Here is a 24,200-nt window from a genome sequence, read left to right on the forward strand (position 1 = left end):
ATGTGTAGGTAGTTGGGAGCTTCCAGCATAGGATGGAGGATATATTAACATTGTCATTCCGTGTGTAACACATCGAAATATTGGTCTAAGACCCCATAAAGTATGTATGTATGTATTTATGTATGTTTATACTCGACTCCACGTTCTTATTTTGTTAGAGTTTTTGAATTCCTTCCAAAATTTCAAACGTTTATACCAAAAACAGTTTTTGGTTACAAAATTGTTATTTTTGCAATAAAAAACAAGTAAGGAAAGTATATTATACCCCGCACCACTTTGTAGATCTAAATTTTCGATACCATATCACATCCGTCAAATGTGTTGGGTGCTATATATAAAGGTTTGTCCCACATACATACATTTAAATATCACTCGATTTGGACCGAATTTGATAGACTTCTACAAAATCTATAGACTCAAAATTTAAGTCGGCTAATGGGGAGACACCGTGGTACAATGGTTCCTGCTTCGATTCCTGCTTCGACCGAACACCAACAAGGTTTTCATCGGTGGATTATCCCACTTCAGTAATGCTGGTGACATTTCTGAGGGTTTCAAAGCTTCTCTAAGTGGTTTTACTGCAATGTGGAACGCCGTTCGGACTCGGCTATAAAATGGAGGTCCTTTGTAATTGAGCTTAACATCGAATCGGGCATCACTCAGTGATAAGAGAGAAGTTCACCAATGTGGTATCACAATGGACTGAATAGTCTAAGTGAGCCTGATACTTCGGGCTGCCACCTAACCTAACCTAATGCACTAGGTTGGAACACAATATTAGTAAAAAACAAGTATATACAGCAGTAAATTCGGCCGGGCCGAATTTTAAATACCCACCACTATGAATCAAGTATAATAGTTTACTATGAAAACTCTTCGTCGTAGTGGGTTATGTGATAATATATAGAATTGTTGGGGGTTTGACGACAAATCTTCTCCCAAACGAGCCAGCTCCCGAAGACAAACTTTAAAGATTCTACCTACGAAGACCAGATAAGATTCTGGATTTAGGAGAACCAAATTTGTTTGAGTTTTAGAGAAAATATAAACATATCGTGTATATGTTGAAATTACGCCTTGATTTAAAATCTTAAATCTGTAGATTTTTCCACATTTATTTAAATACGATAAGTAAAATCTGGAAGTTTTACTTTCAGTTTGAAGCAATTTTCATGATCAGTGCGCCTGCTATACCCTGAAAGAAGTGTTTTCTTTTTTGAGAAACGTAATTTTAGACAAGCAAAGTTTTCTTTTGACACAAATTTTAGATACAATCGTTGAATAAACGAAAACACTTTATAAGAAAAAGAAATTTCGTTTGTCTAAAATTTTATTATAGATTACTAATTTCCAGCAAATCGGATAAAACTACGGATTCTAGAAGCCCAAGAAATAAAGCCGGGAGATCGGTGTATATGGGGGATATACCAAAACATGGACCGATAGGCATCATTTGCTACTCACATATTTGTGATCTTAAAATACCTCCACATTTTAAATTTCAAACAAATCGGCCAGAAAATATAGTGTCTAGACGCCCAAGAAGTAAAAATCGAGAGATCAGTCTATATGGGGGTTATACCAAAAAATGGACCTATATACCTCAATTTCGGCACTTTTATTTGTGGTCTAAAAATACCTCTAGATTTCGAATTTCAGGCAAATTATGTACTAAATACAGTTATTGTAGCTCAAGAATTTCAGGCAAAGCGGATGGTAAATATAGTTTCTAGAAGCCCAATAAGCAAAGTCGGGAAATCAGTCTCTATGGGGCTATATGAAAACATGGACCGATGAGCACCATTTTCGGCACACCTTTTTATGGTCCCCAAATACTTCTATATTTCCAATTTCAGGCAAATCGGATGGTAAATATTCTAAAAGCCCTAAAAGCAAAATCAGTATATCGGTCTATATGGGAGCTATACCGAAACATGTACCGATGAGCACCTTTTTATGGTCCCCAAATACTTCTATATTTCCAATTTCAGGCAAATTGGATAAAAACTACGGGTTTTATAGACTCCAAGACTCCAAATCGGGAGGTTGGTTTACATAGGGGCTACATCAAAACATGGAGCGATGCGGACAATTTTCGACACACCTTTTTATGGTCCCACAATACCTCTAGATTTCCAATTTCAGGCAAATCGGATGGTAAATATAGTTTCTAGACGCCCAAGAAGCAAAATCGGGAGATCGGTCTATAAGGGGGCTATATCAAAACATGGACCGATACGAACGATTTTCGACAAAACTCCTTATGGTCCTAAAATACCTCTAGATTTTCAATTTCAGACAAATCAGATAGAAAATACTGTTTCTAGACGCCTAAGAAGCAAAATCGGGAGATCGGTCTATATGGGGGCTATACTAACACATGGACCGATACGGACCATTTTCGACACTCCTCTTTAGGGTCCCACAATACCTCTAGATTTCCAATTTCAGGCAAATCTGATAAAAACTACGGTTTTTATAGGCCCAAGACCCCAAATCGGGAGGTAGGTTTATATGGGGACTATATCAAAACTTGGACCGATATAGCCCATCTTCGAACTTGACCTGCCTGCAAACAAAAAACTAATCTGTGCCAAATTTCGGGACGATAGTGCCATTATTGAAAGCTGTAGCGTGATTACAACAGAGAGACAGACAGACGGACAGACGGACATGCTTATATCGTCTTAGAATTTCTCCCTGATCAAGAATATATATACTTTATATAGTCGGAAATCGATTTTTCGATGTGTTACAAACGGAATGACAAACTTATTATACCCCCGTCACCATTTATGGTGGTGGGTATAAAAATATGGGAAACATTTAAATCTGAAGCAATTTTAAGGAAACTTCGCAAAAGTTTATTTATGATTTATAGCTCGATATATATGTATTAGAAGTTTAGGAAAATTAGAGTCTTTTTACAACTTTTAGACTAAGCAGTGGCAATTTTACAAGGAAAATGTTGGTATTTTTACCATTTTTGTCGAAATCAGAAAAACATATATATGGGAGCTATATCTAAATCTGAACCGATTTCAACCAAATTTTGCACGCATAGCTACAACGGTAATTCTACACCCTGTGCAAAATTTCAATTAAATCGGATTAAACTATTGGCCAAAGTGGTCATATGAGTGTAAATCGGGCGAATGATATATATGGGAGCTATATCTAAATCTGAACCGATTTCAATCAAATTTGGCACACATGACTATATTACTAATTGTACTCCTAGTGCAAAATTTCAACCAAATTGGGCCAAAACTCTGGCTTCTGGGGCCATATAAGTCCATATCGGGCGAAAAATATATATGGAAGCTATATCTAAATCTGAACCGATTTCAATTAAATTTGGCACACATGACTATACTACCAATTGTACTCCTTGTGCAAAATTTCAAGCTAATCGGGATAAAATTCTGGCTTCTGGGTCCATATAAGTGCATATCGGGCGAAAGATATATATGGGAGCTATATCTAAATCTGAATCGATTTCAACCAAATTTGGCACGCATAGCTACAATGCTAAATCTACTCCCTGTGCAATTTCAACCAAATTGCGCCAAAACTCTGGCTTTTAGGACCATATTAGTCCATATCGGGCGAAAGATATATATGGGAGCTATATCTAAATCTGAACCGATTTCAATCAAATTTTGCACACTTGACTATACGACTAAGTGTTATGTTTGTACAAAATTTCAAGCAAATCGGTATAAAACTCTGGCTGCTGGGTCCATATTAGTGCATATCGGGCGAAAGATATATATGGGAGCTATGTCTAAATCTGAACGGATTTCTTCCAAAATCAATAGGGTTCTATTCTGACCCAAACTAGGAACATGTACCAAATTTGAAGGCGATTGGAGTTAAATTGCGACCTAGACTTTGATCACAAAAATGTGTTCACAGACAGACGGACGGACGGACAGACGGACGGACAGACGGACGGACAGACGGACGGACAGACGGACGGACAGACGGACGGACATGGTTATATCGACTCAGGGACCCACCCTGAGCATTATTGCCAAAGACACCATGTGTCTATCTCGTCTCCTTCTGGGTGTTACAAACATATGCACTAACTTATAATACCCTGTTCCACAGTGTGGCGCAGGGTATAAAAATATTATTCTCTACTTCGGCTAAATTGTACCCATTCACATGAGACTCAAAATGGATTTGAAGTCCCTTATTTACAAGGAAAATGACAGTTGAAAATAGTTAAATTAGATTTTGGAATTGTACTGAGAATGATGATTTACCCAATGGTACTAAAAATAATATTTTGTGGTATTTATCCCTCGATTTTATATAAAATACTGCAAAGAAAACTTCCAGGGAAATCCAGCACTTAATTTCTTTGAAAGCGGGAGCGAAAAAACAGCGAATTCCCGGGAACGTGATCCCGGGGAAAAACCCTAGAGAGCAGGTCTAGTCTGTGCTTAAGACAAGCAGTAGAAACTAGGTTTCGTACCATGATGCGTATACTTTATCGACATTAAAGCAGCTGTCACTCATACGTCACCATGTACGAATACATAAATAAGTTCTCCAAAATGATGATACATGCAAAAAAGTATTTATTTCGTAGTATATTTCACTTAGAGAATTCTAAATATAAATGCCCCTATATAGAGATTTCATATCGTTGATGATATAAATATTTCCCATACCAATCACCCTTTGAAGTTATATTTTATGTCGCCCAAACAACTTCCAAGTAGCATCCTGTTTGTAATATTATTTAATTTTTCCCCCAACAAAAGTTTCTAAGAATATCAACAACTAAAACTAGAACAAAATAAAATTATAAAAAAAAAAGAATTTCAACTAAATTTTAAAGAAAACCCAATAAAAAAGAGGGAAGTAAATAAAACAAATAAAATAAAATAAAATAAAAACTTTTAAGCATCCCATTGCAAAGAGAGACCACCAATGACAATCGATAACAGCAACCAAAGCAAACAGCTGTAGGCAAAACAAAATCCTTGGCAATGATCTATAGAAAGTTGAATTGAATTTATCCACCACCCATAGCCCCTAAAGCAAAAACACGAATGAATACCAGTATATAAAATAAAACAAAACGCAAGAAAAAAATTCAATTTTATTATATATGTATATCGTGCTGTTGTTGTTGCTGATTCTATTACTGTTGCTCTGTTGTTTGTTCTTCATCCTCTGTTTTTTTTTTTTTTTTTTTTTTTGGTTTTTCATTTCAGACAACAATCTCATCAATTTCAAAAGTCGTCGGTGAGCTCATTATCACCAAATGCCAATCACTATGGTGGTCTGCGAGCATCAGCACGTGTGGACTTTGAGGGTTTTTGTGGGTTCAGCATAGGCGAGCCAATGTGTGAATATACATTTTAAGTTATATGCGGGAACACATCTATGGGAAACAAAATGTTCATGGTTTTTTCAGCATTGTTTGCATTACTGAGTGTGTCTGCATTTTTCACAATGACGCTATTTTATCATTATCAACAACTCTGATGATGCGAAGCCTTATAAAAATAATAACAATTTATTGAAAAAAAAAATTACAAGATATTTTCCAAACTATGGGTCACAAAAAAGTTTTGAACATTTCTGAAATAAATTGGCAACACTCAAAAAAAAAATTCAACCGACCAGAGGAAAATTTTGTACAAATTTAACTACTATGGAAAATGTTGTCAACAAATTGTTTTCTATAGTAAATTTTGTAAACATCTTATTCCTCGAGAAAATTTTGTAAAATTTTTAATTCTAGAAAAATTATAACTATAGTAAATTGTGTCAAAATTGCATTCCTATTGAAAATTTGTAAACATTTTATTCGTATGGAAACTGTTGTCAAATGGTTCTATAAAAAATTTGGTCAAAATTTTAGTTTTATAGAAAATTTTGTCAAAATTTTAGTTTTATAGAAAATTTTGTCAAAAATTTTAGTTTTATAGAAAATTTTGTCAAAATTTTAGTTTTTTAGTTTTATAGAAAATTTTGTCAAAATTTTAGTTTTATAGAAAATTTTGTCAATATTTTAGTTTTATACAAAATTTTGTGAAAATTTTAGTTTTATAGAAAATTTTGTCAAAATTTTATTTCTATAGCAAAATTTTTTCAACATTTTATTTTTATAGAAAATTTGACAAAATTTTAGTTCAATAGAAAATGTTTTCAAAATTTTATTTCTATTCAAGATGTTGTCAACATTTTATTTCTATTGAAAATTTGGTCAAAATTTTATTTCTATAGAAAATTTTGTCAAAAATTTTACTTCTATAAAAAAATGTTGTCAAAATTTTCTTTCTATAGAAAATTTTGTTAACATTTTATTTCTTTAGAAAATATTGTTCAAGTTTTATTTCTTTAGAAAATTTTGTCAAAATTTTATTTTTGTAGAAAATTTTGTCAAAATGATATTTCTATAGAAAATTTTGTCAAAATTTTATTTCTTTAGAAAACTTTGTCAAAATTTTATTTCTGTAGAAAATTTTGTCAAAATGTTATTTCTATACAAAATGTACGAAGCACATCTTAGTTGGAGAGGAATATTTTGCAAAAGCTTCCAAAATATCAAGATTTCTACCAATCTACCAAACAGTAAAAAATCTGCCATTTTTGGTAGACTCGTGTTCATAATTGTATATAGCCCCCATATTTCAATTCTGGCTCTATAATTGCCGCACAAATGTAGTTATAGGTTCACTTAATGTTTTTTTAAATGAATAAAAAAATCGGACTTCAACATAACTGCCCAGCAAAAAAAAAAAAAAGCATCGCCAAAAATGGTGAAAATGTTCCTTTTGGATCCGGAAGTCGTGAATAATTGGCCCTGCGCCACACTGTGGAACAGGGTATTATACTCGTAAATGAATGTGTGCTATTATGTTTGCAACACTAAGAAAGAGACAAGATAGACACATGGTGTCTTTGTCAATATTGCTCAGGATCAGTCCCTGAGTCGATATAGCCATGTCCTTGTGTCCGTCCGTCCGTCTGTCTGTGAATGCATTTTTGTAATCAAAGATCGCAGTTTCAGCCCAATCGACTTCAAATTTGGCACAAGTTTCCGTTTTTGGTCAAAATAGGACCTTATTGATTTTGGAAGAAATCGGTTCAGATATATAGATATAGCTCCCATATATATCTTTCGCCTGATATGGACTTATATGGCCCCAGAACCCATAGTTTTACCCTGATGTGCTTGAAATTTTGCACAAGGAGCACAATTAGTACTCTCGTCAAGTGTGCCCAATTTGATTGAAATCGGTTCAGATTTAGATATAGATCCCAAATATAGCTTTCATCCGATTTATACTCATATGACAACAGAGGTCAAATTTGTAATCCGATTTAAGTGAAATTTTGTACACGGAGTAGAATTAATATTGTAACTATGCATGCCAAATTTGATTGAAATCGGTTCAGATTTAGATATAGCTTCCATAGATATGCTTTTCTTTTTTCGGCAAAATACCAACATTTTTTTTGTAAAATCGCCACTGCTAAGTCGAAAACTTACAAAATTGAATCCAATTTTACTGTACTTCTAATAAATATATATCGACCGATAAATCATAAATACACTTTTGCGAAGCTGCCTCAAAATTGGTTTAGATTTAAATTTTAAAATTCAAAATTAAAATTTTAAGAATATAGATTTTGCATAAGTCTAACAAATTTTGTCCAGATTGAGTCAGATTTAAATGTATGTATTTGGGACAAAGATATTTATATATGTGGCACCCAACACATTTGACGGATTTGATATGGTATCGAAAATGTTGATCTACAGAATGGTGTGTGGTATAACATAGTCTGCACTCCCGACTTTAGACATTCCTTGCTTGCTCATTATAAAAATTTGAATCAAAATAATTTCCTGTGCACACATATTCAATCACGAAATTAATTAATCCAATTAATTTTTTAATTCAATCGCCAAAGTGATAGTATCTATCACTGTGTTAAATTTAAAAATGTCCATTACTCTTTTTGGAAGAGCTTTTTAATTTGTGCCTTTGAAACAACTTCCAACTTTTTTTTATTACTTTTATTAGCAATGTTATTAGAAACATTGCAGATATACGACACCATTAGCTGATGGCCTCTGTAGCCAATGCTACTATTGTAATATTATTCTTATATTATACTATAAGTCTAATTTTGTAAATAAATAAATAAATATACGACACCATCGGCATCTGGTGACAAACTATGGAATAACTGACAAATATATCAAAACTAGGGGATTTTAATATCATTTTGTTTTTAAATTGAACAATTTTCATTAGTTAATTGTTTGTATGAAAATTATACGTATCCTATTTGTTTTGTTTCTCAATCCCTTTGAGCCAATGTAAGCTATCATCATTCTGTCGGCAATATCATCGTTTGTTATAGTGGAATTGTCAATACAGTTTGGTGAACTTTTTAACACTGATTGAAAGATGTTAAATGTGTGATAACATTCACAAAAAAACAACTCAACTGTCAATACATATGTGTATATTAAGTGTAAACATAAATACACATATACACACATGCGATTCTAGTATGTGCGAAAATCAGAGAGACAGGAAATTGGCACCTACGATTTTTTACAAAAATATTTCAATTCTTTTTAACAGTCTTTTGAGGGGATTTTATTTTGAACTTAAGCGTATATATTACAATGTATGTTTTTTTTCAACAGCTAAAAAATCGAAAAGCATTAAATTGCCTAAAATGTGAAAAAATTGTTTGTTAACCTTTAAAATATTTAAAGATTTTTGTCTGACTTGTAGGTTTATTAAAATGTTAGATACCATACAAGGGATTTCATAAAGCATCCCACGCTTGCTATGAAGACATTCAATGAATAGGCAGAAAAATTCATCAGTGTGACCCAAGAAGAACCCTCTATCGCATTGTGTTAAGCTTCTTAAAATAAACAAAGGAATTTTCAGCTCTTTGTATATATCCGTTTCCGCCAAAAAAAACCTCCAAAAATATTTTTCTAGACTGGCTGGTATAGCAAAATGAAAGCCAGTTTTACAGAACAGAGGTTTGCAAAAGCAAACGGTTTTTGGCCCTTAAAGCACCACCACAAGGGTATTGATTACGGTTGCCAATAGCACCAAAAATAATCTAGCAAAACTTGAAGAAAATTCTACAAAAAAACTACCATACAAAAAAATCTTCTATAGAAAATTTGTTGTCAAAATTTTATTTCTATAGAAAATTTTGTCAAAATCTTATTTTTATAGAAAATTTGTTGTCAAAATTTTACTTCTATAGAAAATTTTGTCAAAATCTTATTTTTATAGAAAATTTGTTGTCAAAATTTTATTTCTGTAGAAAATTTTGTTAACATTTTATTTCTATAGAAAATTTTGTCAAAGTTTATTTCTATAGAAAATTTTGTCAAAATTTTATTTCTAGAGAAAATTTTGTCGGAATTTTATTTCTATAGAAAATTTTGTCAAAATTGTATTTCCATAGAAAATTTTGTCAAAATTTTATTTCATTTCATTTCATTTATTTAACAATACAGTAAGCCTTCGTGGCCAATAAATCGTATTGTTCTTAAAAAAAATACATTAATAGTAATTGTAAATTTATCAATCCTAATCATTAATACTTAAATTACCCTACTATGCCTACCACTCCACCATCCTCACTTTGGCCAAAGTCACATAGAAACTAATATTAATAAAGGTAAACTAACACCTACCATTGGTAAATAACAGTCAACATTAAATATATTCATTCAAACTAGTCAGTAGCAAGTTCCTAAATTGATTCTCAGGAAACCCAAAATCCCTTACTGCTACAGGAAGATTGTTCCAAACCCTAGCAGTAGTAACAATAAACCCCCTCTCAAAAAGGGAACAATTTATTCGTGGTATAATTATCTGCGGATTTCTCACCGATCTGGAAAAAACAAATCCCTGAAGAAGTTCATGTAACAACCCATTTCTTTTCATCCTATAGAAAAACATTAATCTCCGCGACAAAACGTAAGGTTCAAATAAAAAACCAAGAAAATCAATAACCTTATCTGTCATGTGTTCAAAAAAAAAAAATATATTTCTATAGAAAAATTTTGTCAAAATTTTATTTATATAGAAAATTTTGTCAAAATTTTATTTCAATAGAAAATTTTGTCAAAATTTTATTTCGTTGTTGTTGTTTTTGATTTCGGCTTAAAACCATGCATTGACTAAACTACGAGTGTAGCTTAACCAACAGAGGAAAATAATGTTTGTCAAATTTATTTCGGAAAAGCCCTATAGTCTGCAAGATGGTTGGATGAACGCACGTTTCGAAATTACCACATTCCTCATCAGCATCCTCTACTTGCAGCAAAAAAAATATTTCTATAGAAAATTTTGTCAAAATTTTATTTCTATAGAAAATTTTGTCAAAATTTTATTTCAATAGAAAATTATGTGAAGTTTTATTTTTATAAAAAATTTTGTTAAAATTGTATTTCTATAAAAATTTTTGTCAACATTTTATTTCAATTGAAAATTTTGTAAAATTTTATTCTTATAGAAAATGCTGCCAAAATTTTATTTCTGTAGAAAATTTTGTCAAAATATTATTTCTATAACAAATAAATTTTGTAAATATTTTATTTCTATAGAATATAAATTTTGTTAACATTTTATTTCTATAGAAAATTCTGTCCAAGTTTTATATTTTTATAAATTTTGTCGAAATTTTATTTCTATAGAACAATGTTGTCAACATTCTTTTTCTCTATTGCAAATGTTATCACACTTTTATTTCTATAGAAAAATTTGCCACAATTTTATTTCTATAGAAAATTTTTTCAAAATTTAATTTCTATAGAAAATTTTACCAAAATTTTATTTCTATAGAAAATTTTATCAAAATTTTATTTCTATAGAAAATTTTGCCACAATTTATTTCCATAGAAAACTTTGCCAACATTTTATTTCTATAGAAAATTTTGTCAAAATGTTATTTCTTTAGAATATTTTGTCAAAATTTTATTCCTATAGAAAATTTTGTCAAAATTTTGTTTCAATAGAAAATTTTATCAAGATTTTATTTCTATAGAAAATTTTATCAAGATTTTATTTCTATAGAAAATTTTATCAAGATTTTATTTCTATAGAAAATCTTGTCAAAATTTTATTTCCATAGAAAATTTGGTCACAATTTTATTTCCATAGAAAATTTAGTCAAAATTTTATTTCTATAGAAAATTTGGTCAAAATTTTATTCAAAATTTTATTTCTATAGAAAATTTTGTCAAAATATTATTTCTATAGAAAATTTCGTCGTAATTTTATTTCTATAGAAAATTTTGTAAAAAATGTATTTCGATAGAAAATTTTCTATTTCTATAGAAAATAAATTTTTTCAAAATTTTATTTCTATAGAAAATTTTGTAAAAAAATTATTTCTATAGCAAAATTTTATTTATATAGAAAATAAATTTTGTCGAAATTTTATATCTATAAAAAAATATTTGTCAAAATTTTATTTTTATAGAAAATTTAGTTAAAATTTTATTTCTATAGAAAGTTTAGTTAAAATTTTATTTCTTTAGAAAATTTTGTCAAATTTTTTTTTGTATAGAAAATTTTCCAAAATTTTGTTTCTGTTGAAAATAAATTTTTTCAAGATTTCATTTCTATAGAATTTCGTCGAAATTTTATTTGCATAGAAAATTTTGTCAAAATTCTATTTCTATAGAATTTTTTTTTTGAAATTTTATTCCTACAAAAATTTTTGGAGAGGAATATTTTGCAAAATCTATCAAAACATCAAGAATCCTACCAATCTACCAAACAATAAAAATTTTCTTTTTGTGGTAGAATTCAACCAACTGTGGTATCCGTGGTGTTGGTGGCTACAGAATTAACCAGTATTTTATTATGTTTCTTGTTTAGAAGCCATTTGGTGTGACATTTTCACATCAAAGTCACATTCATAGCATCACCTTCCTCATCGTTGTAGTGTCTTCTCATATTTGATCATTGTATTTTGTGGGGGGTTTTCTTTTGATTTTCATTGGCATTTTATTATGTGTGGTCTCTTGAAAGCAACATATCTCTAAGACTATGCTAAATTTATTAATATCCTATGTTTTGTTCACGTCACATCACATCACATTCCATTGCATGCCCTTCTGCGTCTGGGGAATTATGTCTATGGGCAAATGTAGGGCATAGACCTTGAGGTAGTCAAACAATCGCATCAATAGAGAATTGAGGAGGCAATAGCAATGTTGAGTGACTACCTAGAACGTGAAAAGGTCACATTGATTTATTGGCATTTGTAATGGAGGAATTTTTCTTACAAAACTCTTTTCGGTTTTTCGGGCTTTGTTGTATTTAGTTTTTTTTTGTAACATTTTTGCCAGAATAAATTTCGAGAATATGTTTGAGGTATTTTCGTTAGCTTAAGGCATAGAAAAGGGTTAAAATAAATATTTAGTTTGATAAATTATTTTAGTCTGTTGATCTAATTTTCGCTTATATGTTTATACGTATTTAATAAGTGGTTGTAAAAAATTGACGTCACTGATTTATTTGGGTAAATTTGTGTGGAAAAGGTTTGATGCCCTTACTATCGAAGGCTTATAACTATGATACAAAATTAGCTTATTTGCTAGAAAGATTCCAAAAATTAAGGAAAAATATAAATATGTTAAGTATCTATTTCGGTGAAAATTTTATTGCAATGAAATATTCTAACATATACCCTAATGAAAACCAGAAATTGTAGTAAGCACAAAGCTTGCATGTACACAAAATTTTTTTTCTGAGTTTACAGTTTTAATTGGACATTAAAAAATATTTGATTAAACAATTGATTTCATTGGCATATTTCAATTAATTTTTTAATTGATTCAATTAAAAATTTAATTGATTTTGATTGATTGTTTCAAATAAATTTTTAGTAAAAAATTTAAAAATTTTCCATCGCTTTTTTAATTGACTTAGTCTTCCGAGTTTTACTTATATATCAAGTAAGGTTTTTTGATTAACAATTTGAAATCTTTTATCATTGAGTTAATTAATGATTAAAAATTTGATTAAAAATTTAATTTCATTAATTAATTTATTAAATGAAAAAATTTTCAACTTCAATCAACTATTGAATTGGAAATATTTTGGGAATATTTTTCTTTGTGCCCTTGAAATTCGAATATAATTTTTGCCTGGCATAGAAGATGCGTTCTTCTGATACAAAGATTTTTTACTTAACCAAAAGTTGATAAGCTTTTTTGAGGGCGTGTTGTCCTAAGTGGTACCCAGGGTTGGCCTTTCGCAAACTGTGACTTTTGCGATATACGTTTACGACGATATAATACGTATGTTGCAAAAGTCATAAACCTAATGTAAAAAACCTAATTTTGAAATAAAGAAACTGTGAATATTTTTTAATTTAATTTAGTTAGGTTCCCCGAAAAAAGAATGCAAAACATGCTTTATATTGTATTTATTCAAACCTCTACTAGTTTTACATCTCTCATTCGCAACTTCAAATCAAGCCTTAATTGCATCAGCGCATGACTAGCTAAAATTTTGAAAAATTTTAATTAGTATGGAAATTGGCTCTAATAAGCCAAAAAATGATTTTATAAAATTCTCTCTAAAAAAAATTCACTTATGCAAGACTTAAGTAGTTTTCCTTCCTTCCAGTTTCTGCAGAATTTTTGGAAAGAAAGGATGAGCAAATAACTACCGTCTCGTTTACAGCGCCATCAAGTAGGTCATAGTAATTTTGGTTTGGAGTCTCCAATTGAACGTGTTAAAAAAGTTAATAACTGTTCAACTTACTTTTGAACAGTTATTAACCATCAGTGCGACCAGATCGAACAGCCACCCTTTTGCGTTCTGTACTCTCGTTGCATACATACACACATATCCCTATATATAATAAATGTAAGTTCAACGAAACTTTGTTGTGTTGATATTGTCTTTGGGTTGCCGGTTTGTTGGACACAAAATTGAAGCAGAGTTGGAAACCTTCACAGATTTCCACTCTCTTACAAATCTCTCGGAACATAAGCTCCATTTTGCCATACGTGTACTTCGGTATACGTCTGAACCTAAGTTCAAATTTATAAATTATAGTCTACTTATATTAAAGACAAGTAGTCAACTAAACAATAACTTTATGAACATTCCTGAGAATTGAAACTTCTTCGCACATATCATCATCTTGTATATCATTCGCTTCCTAGCTGAAGGGACTGAAGTATTTTGAGTTTGCGATGTTTGGTACTTTTTCTACATTTACGACGCGTATGTGACGTTTACGACGTTTACAACTTTGCGACAGTCGCAAACCCAAAAAAGCTTGATACAGACCATCTCTGGTGGTACCGTTGTGCCACATTTTTCAAGCGGTGATACTGTTATGTCACTTTCTTGTTGTCCCACTAAATTTCATACTTTATATATTTTTGTGCCGTTGTTTGCCATATTGTGTCAATTTTTATACCCTCCACCATAGGATGGGGGGTATATTAAATTTGGCATTCCGTTTGTAACACATCGAAATATTGCTCTAAGACCCCATAAAGTATATATATTCGGAGTCGTGGTGAAATTCTGAGTCGATCTGAGCATGTCCGTCCGTCCGTCCGTCTGTTGAAATCACGCTAACTTCCGAACGAAACAGGCTATCGACTTGAAACTTTGCACAAGTAGTTGTTATAGATGTAGATCCGATCCGGCTGAAATTTGGTACATGGTGTTAGTATATAGTCTCTAACATCTATGCGAAAATTGGTCCACATCGGTCCATAATTATATATAGCCCCCATATAAACCGATCCCCCGATTTGGCTTGCGAAGCCTTTAAGAGAAGCAAATGTCATCCGATCAGCCTGAAATTTGGTACTTGGTGTTAGTATATGGTCTCTAATAACTATGCAAAAATTGGTCCACATCGGTCCATAATTATATATAGTCTGCTTATAAATCGATCCCCAGATTTGGCTTGCGCAGCCTCAAAGAGAAGCAAATTTCATCCGATCCGGCTGAAATTTGGTACATGGTTTTGGTATATGGTCTCTAACAACCATGCAGAAAGTGGTTCACATCGGTTCATAATTATATATAGCCCCCATATAAACCGATCCCCAGATTTGACCTCCGGAGCCTCTTGGAAGATTAAAATTAATCTGATTCAGTTGAAATTTGGTACATGGTGCTAATATATGGCCTCAAACACCCATGCAAAAATTGGTAGAAATCGGTCCATAATTATATATAGGCCCCATATAAACCGATCCCCAGATTTGACCTCCGGAGCCCATTGGAAGAGCAAAATTCATCCGATTCGGTTTAAATTTGGTACGTGATGTTAGTATATGGTATCCAACAACCAAGTAGGAATTGGTTCATATCAGCCCATAATTATATATAGCCCCCATATAAACCGATACCCAGATTTGACCTCCGGTGCCTTTTGGAAAAGCAAAATTCATCCGATCTGATTGAAATTTGGTACGTGGTGGTAGTATATGATATTTAAGAACCATGCCAAAAGTGGTCCATATCAGTCCATAATCATATATAGCCCACATATAAACCGATCGCGAGATTTGGTTTTGGAGCCTCTTGGAAGAGCAAATTTCATCCGAGTTAGTTGAAATTTTTGCTAGTATATGACCGTTAACAACCATGCTTAAGTAGGTCCATATCGGTCTGTAGTTATATATAGCCCTCAGATAAATCGATCCCCAATCACACAAAAATTGGTCCATATCAAGTTCATAATTGTATATAGCCCCCATATAATCGACCCCCATATTTCCATTCTGACTCTACGTATCGTGCAAAAAGTCCATATCGATTTTTAATTATTTTTAGACTTACCTATACATACCTTTTTTGTCTAATATATACCGCGAATGGACTAACAATTTAGAAAACGACGTTAAGAAGTTTTAAGATACCACAACCCAATTAATTCGATTATGGATGACAGTCTTTCGTAGAAGTTTCTACGCAATCCATGGTGGAGGGTACATAAGATTCGGCCTGGCCGAACTTACGGTCGTATATACTTGTTTTATATTAAAGAAGCCTCATCTTTGGGTCGCAATCAATACCAAAACCTTTAAGGGAAGATCAAAATGGATCCAAGTAAACTTTTTTTTGAGTGTACTTTTTTTAGGATACCCAATTTTATGTCGAATCACTTAACTATAAGGACAAAACGACTTCATTTAAAAGTTTTACTTTTGGACAAGAAAAAAAAATTATATCAGTGAAATGTGTCTTCTATAAATTAATTCTTTTAATTAAAAATGGGTTTCTTGGCATTAATTCATGTCACCAGAATTTCTGGGCACATTTCTGGGTTTCGGGTGAAGTTGGAATCGAGCTCAGGACCAAAAAAATGTAACAAAAATTTTAAATCTAGTTTGAAACAATCTAGCGTACCCAACTTTTTAATACATTTTTTTATTACAATATTAATTATCAAAGATTTTGTTTGAAGTTTTCGATACTGTAAGATTAAACTTAAATTACAACTCACCTCTTCATCAATTATAGCCATTTTTAAAATGAGATATTACTTTTAAATTTTCCAAATAGTCTGGCTCTACTCCAATATTTGTTATCTTGTATTTAGTTTTGAATATATCAAATTCAATATTTTTTAAAATTTGTAATTATTTTTCTTTAATTAGAAATTAGGCGCAAAAACTTTTGATACGATTTTTCTTTTTGTAAAATGTTCAAAGTAAATGCGCAAAATTATTTTCAATTACAATCAACTTTTTTTATTGTCAAAATTTCTCTATTGAATCTGCTTTGTGTTATTGTTTTTTCTCTGACAAATTTCCAGATATAAATTGCGTTTTATTTTAAAATAAATCGAATTATGACTGTCTAAAATTACACAATGAAATTAGAATTTATTTATGGACCCTATAAGTAAATAAACTCGTTTCTAATGATACAAATAAATTTTCACAATTAGTTAAATTTAGTCGCCGAAAATGAGGAATATTTTAGAAATGCCACATGAAAATACAAAGATCAATAGTATTTTATTATAATTATTTTTTAATTTTTAACACTGTGGTTGCCTTGTCAATTAATTTTTAAGTCAAAATAATTAACAATTTAAATTTCGGAATTTTTATATATATATATATATATATATATATATATATATATATATTTTTTTTTTTAATTTTAATATTAGAATTTGTATAATTTTTTTTTTTAATTTTTGTTATAGTTGTCAAAGAAGAATTTTATAATATTGTTTAATTATTATTTATTATATTTATTAAACTCATATAATTCACTATTAATTTTGAATTCTCTTTGTTTTTGTTGTTGTTTTGTTTTGTCATAAAACCGCTGACGCCGCGTATTTTTATCTACGAGCTCGTACAACGTATCTTTTTGAATTTTATTAAACTACTGGCGAATTTAATTTTCTCGCAAAAATTGGCAATTAGTTAATTGTAGATTTTATCAAAATTTTCTTTTTGAATGTTATTCGTCTATTGTTATTGCTATTTTGTGGTTTTATCTATCATTGCTTTCAATTTCACCCACAAATCAACCAACCAGCTATGTAATCAATGAATGAACTTTGTTTACAAACGATTTGATACAAAAAAAAATGAAGATTGATGAAATGATTGCAAATGGGTTACATTAATTTTATGTGGTGGACCATTTTAGCTAAATCCATTAGGCTAATAGAATTCAATTTTGGGATTTTGAAACAACTTACAGTTTTGAAATTATAGAGACTGTCACTTACCTGGAATAAAAGAGAAAATAGATATTAATAGTTTATATCCATATTAATAGTTTATATCCATGTTTTAACAAAATGTTGTTATATTAATTATTGTTATGTATGTTATATATATAGATATAATTTTTTTATTATTTATGTTTCTTATAATTTCCACCGAAGAAAGGTTATAGACGTAGCTTAGGGTTGTGTGTCTGAAATTGGTTTAAATGTTTGGGAATGCATGTGGAGATCCACTATTCGAATAAGGGTGAATAGACTTGCAATACCCCAACGATATGGAACATTTCCTTGCCTCTTATAATAAAAATGTATTACTGTGTAATAAGTTGTGCTAATACTCTATAATAGGTTTTGATAATATGTTAATTTAATTTTTTTACAGTTTTTTTTCAATAGTTCAGGGACGTAAGGTCCTCTCAGTATGTAATGGGACAATTTCAATTTGGAGAAGTGAAAGTTCAATGATGACGAACACACACATACATTGGAGTGCTAACTGGGACTCCAGGAAGCAAAATAATAAAGGCATCACAAGTCTGCTAGCCCCTCAACCGTGCTAGCGTGTCCATTGAGAAGCTAGCATGTATATATTTTTTATTAAAGAAAAGATTTCGTTTATACAAATAACCGCCACTGAGGGAATATTTCATGTGATTCTACCACACGAATTATTCTTATTGGTTTTCTAACGAGAAACATGGATTAAGGATATGTTGGGTATGTCTAGGTCCAAACCCTTGTCGAAGTCGTTTATATGTTATAGCCAATTTCGAAAATGTTTCTCTGAGGCCTTCGGGCCTCAGTTTCAACATTGAAACTTTTGGTCTACAGTTTCCTCAATACAGCGTTGTCAGAAGTAGGGGACATTTTTATTAATATTTAGCGTGGGAACGTAGGGGCACAATGTGGGGACATTTTCACTCAACATTATTTTTAATAAATTTACATTTTGGTGGCTCTGGAGGAGGAAATTGAAAGCCGGCAAGGCTTGATCTTTAACGATGTGTTGTAAGCACGGTTACCACTCGTGCCAAAAAATCTACCAAAATGTGAAGAAAATCTTATCATAAATTTTGTCAGAGCTTTATTTCTATAGCAAATTTGGTAACAATTTTATTTCTATAGAAAATTTTGTCAAAATATTATTACTATAGACAATTTGTTCAAAATTCTATTTCTAAAGAAGATTTTGTCAAACTTTTATTTCTATAGAAAATTTTGTCAAACTTTTATTTCTATAGAAATTTGACAAGACTTGATCTTTAACAATGTGTGGTAACCACGGTTACCACACAAAATTTTATTTTTTTCGACAATTTTGTCAAAATTTTATTTCTATAGAAAATAATGTCGAAATTTTATTTCTATACAAAATTTTGTCAAAATTTTATTTCTGTAGAAAATTTTGTCAAAATTTTATTTCTTTAGAAAATTTTGTCAAAATTTTATTTTTTTAGAAAATTTTGTCACAATTTTATTTCTATAGAAAATTTGGTCAAAATTTTATTTCTTTAGAAAATTTTGTCAAAATTTTATTTCTAAAGAAAATTTTGTCAAAATTTTATTTCTATAGAAAATTTTGTCAAAATTTTATTTCTGTAGAAAATTTTGTCAAAATTTTATTTCTTTAGAAAATTTTGTCAAAATTTTATTTCTTTAGATAATTTTGTCACAATTTTATTTCTATAGAAAATTTGGTCAAAATTTTATTTCTTTAGAAAATTTTGTCAAAATTTTATTTCTATAGAAAATTTTGTCAAAATTTTATTTCTATAGAAAATTTTGTCAAAATTTTATTTCTATAGAAAATTTTGTCAAAATTTTATTTCTATAGAAAATTTTGTCAACGTTTTATTTCTTTAGCAAATTTTGTCAACATTTTATTTCCTTAGAAAATTTTGTCATACTTTTATTTCTATGGAAAATTTTGTCAAAATTTTATTTCTTTAGAAAATTTGGCAAAATTTTATTTCTATAGAAAATGTTGTCAAAATTTTATTTCCTTTAAAAATTTTGTCAAAATTTTATTTCTATAGAAAATGTCAAAATTTTAGTTCTATAGAAAATTTTGTCAAACTTTTATTTCTTTAGGAAATTTTGTCAAAATTTTATTTCTAGAAAATTTTGTCAAAATTTTATTTCTTTAGAAAATTTTGTCAAAATTTTATTTCTATAGAAAATTTTGTCAAAATGTTATTTCTATAGAAATTTTTCTCAAGATTTTATTTCCAAAGAAAATTTGGTCAACATTTTATTTCTATAGAATATTTGGCCAAAATTTTATTTCTATAGAAAATTTTGACAAAATTTTATTTCTATAGAAAATGTTGTCAAAATTTTATTTCTATAGAAAATTTTGTCAAAATTTTATTTCTATAGAAAATGTTGTCAAAATTTTATTTCTATCGAAAATGTTGTCAAAATTTTATTTCCTTAGAAAATTTTGTCAAAATTTTATTTCTATAGAAAAAGTTGTCAAAATTTTATTTCTATAGAAAATTTTGTCAAAATTTTATTTCTATAGAAAATGTTGTCAAAATTTTATTTCTATAGAAAATTTTGTCAAAATTTTATTTCTATAGAAAATGTTGTCAAAATTTTATTTCTATCGAAAATGTTGTCAAAATTTTATTTCCTTAGAAAATTTTGTCAAAATTTTATTTCTATAGAAAAAGTTGTCAAAATTTTATTTCTATAGAAAATTTTGTCAAAATTTTATTTCTATAGAAAATGTTGTCAAAATTTTATTTCTATAGAAAATTTTGTCAAAATTTTATTTCTATAGAAAATTTTGTCAAAATTTTATTTCTTTAGAAAATTTTGTCAAAATTTTATTTCTTTAGAAAATTTTGTCAAAATTTTATTTCTATAGAAAATGTTGTCAAAATTTTATTTCCTTTAAAAATTTTGTCAAAATTTTATTTCTATAGAAAATGTTGTCAAAATTTTATTTCTATAGAAAATTTTGTCAAAATTTTATTTCTATAGAAAATTTTGTCAAAATTGTATTTCTTTAGAAAATTTTGTCAAAATTTTATTTCTATAGAAAATTTTGTAAAAATTTTATTTCTATAGAAATTTTTCTCAAAATTTTATTTCCAAAGAAAATTTGGTCAACATTTTATTTCTATAGAATATTTGGCCAAAATTTTATTTCTATAGAAAATGTTGTCAAAATTTTATTTCTATAGAAAATGTTGTCAAAATTTTATTTCTATAGAAAATTTTGTCAAAATTTTATTTCTATAGAAAATGTTGTCAAAATTTTATTTCTATAGAAAATGTTGTCCAAATTTTATTTCCTTAGAAAATTTTGTCAAAATTTTATTTCTATAGAAAAAGTTGTCAAAATTTTATTTCTATACAAAATTTTATTTCTATAGAAAATTTTGTCAAAATTTTATTTCTATAGAAAATGTTGTCAAAATTTTATTTCTGTAGAAAATTTTGTCAAAATTTTATTTCTATAGAAAATTTTGTCAAAATTTTATTTCTTTAGAAAATTTTGTCAAAATTTTATTTCTTTAGAAAATTTTGTCAAAATTTTATTTCTATAGATAATGTTATCAAAATTTTATTTCTATGGAAAATTTTGTCAAAATTTTATTTCTATAGAAAATGTTGTCAAAATTTTAGTTCTATAGAAAATTTTGTCAAACTTTTATTTCTTTAGGAAATTTTGTCAAAATTGTATTTCTAGAAAATTTTGTCAAAATTTTATTTCTTTAGAAAATTTTGTCAAAATTTTATTTCTATAGAAAATTTTTTCTAGAATCCGAAGTTTTATCCAATTTGCCTGAAATTGGAAATCTAAAGGTATTTTCGGGCCATAAAGAGGTGAGCTGAAAACGGTGAGTATCGGTCCATATTTTAGTATAGCTCCCATAAGAACGATCTCCCGATTTAACTCCTTGGGTTTCTAGAAATCGTAGTTTTCATCCGATTTGCCTGAAATTGTAAATATTCTGGTATTTTAGGCTCACAGTAATGTGTATCGGATTAAGTTTTTATCGGTCCATTTGGTAATGGTTTCATATAGACCGACTTCTTGAGGGTGTAGAAGGCGCACTGATCATGAAAATTGCTTGAAACTCAATGTAAAATTTCCAGATTTTACTTCTACAGATTTAAGATTTCAAATCAAGACGTTATTTTATAATTTTCTTGGACACTTACAAGAGATATTAATGATTCCTCTAAAACTCAAACAAAAATGGTTCTTATAAATCCAGAATCTGATATAGTCCTCATAGGTGAAATCTTTAAATTTATCTTCGGGAAGTGTCCTCAAGTCCTCAAGCCCTCCTGAAATATCAAAGGAATCCCTAATATTTGGTTCATGGTGGCGGGTATTTAAGATTCGGCCCGGCCGAACTTACTGCTGTATATACTTGTTTTTATTAAATTTGGGACACAACTTTTGGAAATTTGCGTCCCTCCATTAAAGTCGTATGTCTTTGAACTAATTGGTTTGTGCGTGAATAAATCTATTAATATACCCCGAAAAGAGAACGATAATTTGATAAAAGAGATATGTATACAACTTTAATTTTGGGGTTCCTAAATTTAAAGCCAGATAGGCCGCATCTTTGCCTCGAAATCAATACCTCAAAAATCATTTAGGGAAGGTCAAAACATTTGAATCTATTTAAAATTTTTTTGAATGTGGTTTTATGATTTGAAATTTTGATTTTATTGCAGCTGGTGTTTAATTTTAAAATTAGTACTGATAGTCTAATTCATTTTTTCATAAAACTTTTTCTGAGAAATTTTAATAAATTTTTTTGGGGATGAAAGTGTCCCAATTTGGGGATAAGACCCAGTAAAATACTATCAGGGTAATGTAGTATTTTATTTGCTTTGACTTTCATAATTTAAAGATTTAACATTTTCATCAATTACTGACAACAATTCTAGGGGATTTGCATTTAAATTAAAACTTAATTTAAATTGAAAACATAATCCGGTAGGACTTTAAAGTCATTTTGTTTTCGTCCTATTAAACAAAATTAAAAATTCCACATTTAATTTATAAATGATTTCGAAAAGCGGCATTCAACGATAAATCCACTTAATTAAACATTCATTGAGAATAAATTTTATGCAAATACAAATGTCAATAGCATGTTTGACAATTACACCTTCACCGCATCATTTGGAAAATTTAAAAAATTCATTACTATGGGTAAATATGTCAGTACGGGGTTGGTATCTGGGCTTTTTGTTTGAGGGACTTTCCGTTTTTTTTTTGTGTTTTGTTTTCTTTTGATTTAAATATCGTGACACAATCTGTAGTTGATGTAATTTTAAATTTATTTATTTCATGTAGAGGATTAATTTTGTTGTTGTTTTGTTACATATCGGAAATACATGTCAAGCAAAATTTTGTAATTTTAATGGCCTCAATTGAAATCAAACAAAACCAAATGCCACAAACACACAAACCCAGACACACGCACACAAATAAACAACAAAGTCATCATCATCATCGTATGAGTACTTCCTAAATGTGACAAACAATGTAAAGCCTATTACAGCTTGGGGCTACGTGAGTGTATATGTGTGTTAGTATATGATTTGAATTAATTTAATTGTTTTTTTTTGTTCTTACATTATGCAAATATACATTTATTTAAATATTTAAAAATGCCTATGACTGATGCCAAAAGATTATATACGGATTTGCCTACGTATCCTACCATTGAACAATGACAAAGAGAGACTGTCTTCTACCGAATTTGCCACCACAATAGAAATGAACTAAAATTTTAATCAAAGCAACAAGTTTGCATTGTTTTGCATCCTTGGATTAAATTGCCAATTTATTATTACTTAGTCATTTCCTATTTTAAATATATTCTATAAAATGACATTTTGTGTATATTTAATTATTTGTCAAGTAAATATTAAATATTGTAAAAGTGGACAATAATTGTCAATTCGATAATTTTCCATTTAAATGAATACGTATGTCAACAGGTGTGTAAAAGGGAAACAAGAAAATATTGATGTATGTTATTTTTTTTAATTTTTGAAAATCGATTAGTTTGTTCAACGAAGCAAACTGATAAATATGTAAAAATCCGCAAGTGCTGTTGTTTTAAGACTATCGACAAGTCTATTTCCCGGAACCAGGATATAGGAATAGATTAGGATAGGTATAGTGGTAGTCCATTATATTCGGCTGACTTAGACTATTCAGACAATTGTCATACAACATATGGGGAATTCCTCTCTTATCAATGGGTACGCTCGATTCTACGTAAAGCTCATTGAAAAGGGACGTCCTTCTTTTAGACGAAACCAAATTACATAGAGAAGCTTTGAAATAGAGATGTGCGCGTGAGTGAAATTTCAATCACACTCACGCACATTCACGAACCCAATAATTTATTCTCGCACGCTCACGCACGATAAGTGTCTTAGCCACT

At 29.4% G+C, this 24,200-nt stretch overlaps 1 protein-coding gene across 8 annotated transcripts in view; it reads right to left on the reverse strand.

The window, feature by feature from the left end:
• Positions 1-24,200, reverse strand: part of tmod (tropomodulin) — a 545,171-nt gene that overhangs the window by 468,192 nt on the left and 52,779 nt on the right. The window contains exons 1-2 of one of the 8 annotated variants that reach the window (XM_075292729.1): positions 17,303-17,400; positions 16,522-16,877 (exon numbers count right to left, since the gene is read on the reverse strand). The exons of 6 other annotated variants lie outside the window; for them this stretch is intronic. In XM_075292729.1, coding sequence (XP_075148844.1) covers positions 16,522-16,542 — 21 coding nt within the window. In that variant the 5' untranslated portion in view covers positions 16,543-16,877; positions 17,303-17,400. Of the gene's footprint in view, positions 1-16,521; positions 16,917-17,302; positions 17,401-24,200 lie in introns of those variants that run through there. One more of the 8 variants, XM_075292728.1, reaches the window with a different exon arrangement.

Source organism: Haematobia irritans, chromosome 1, assembly GCF_050003625.1.
Source record: "Haematobia irritans isolate KBUSLIRL chromosome 1, ASM5000362v1, whole genome shotgun sequence".
NCBI classification, from domain to species: domain Eukaryota; kingdom Metazoa; phylum Arthropoda; class Insecta; order Diptera; family Muscidae; genus Haematobia; species Haematobia irritans.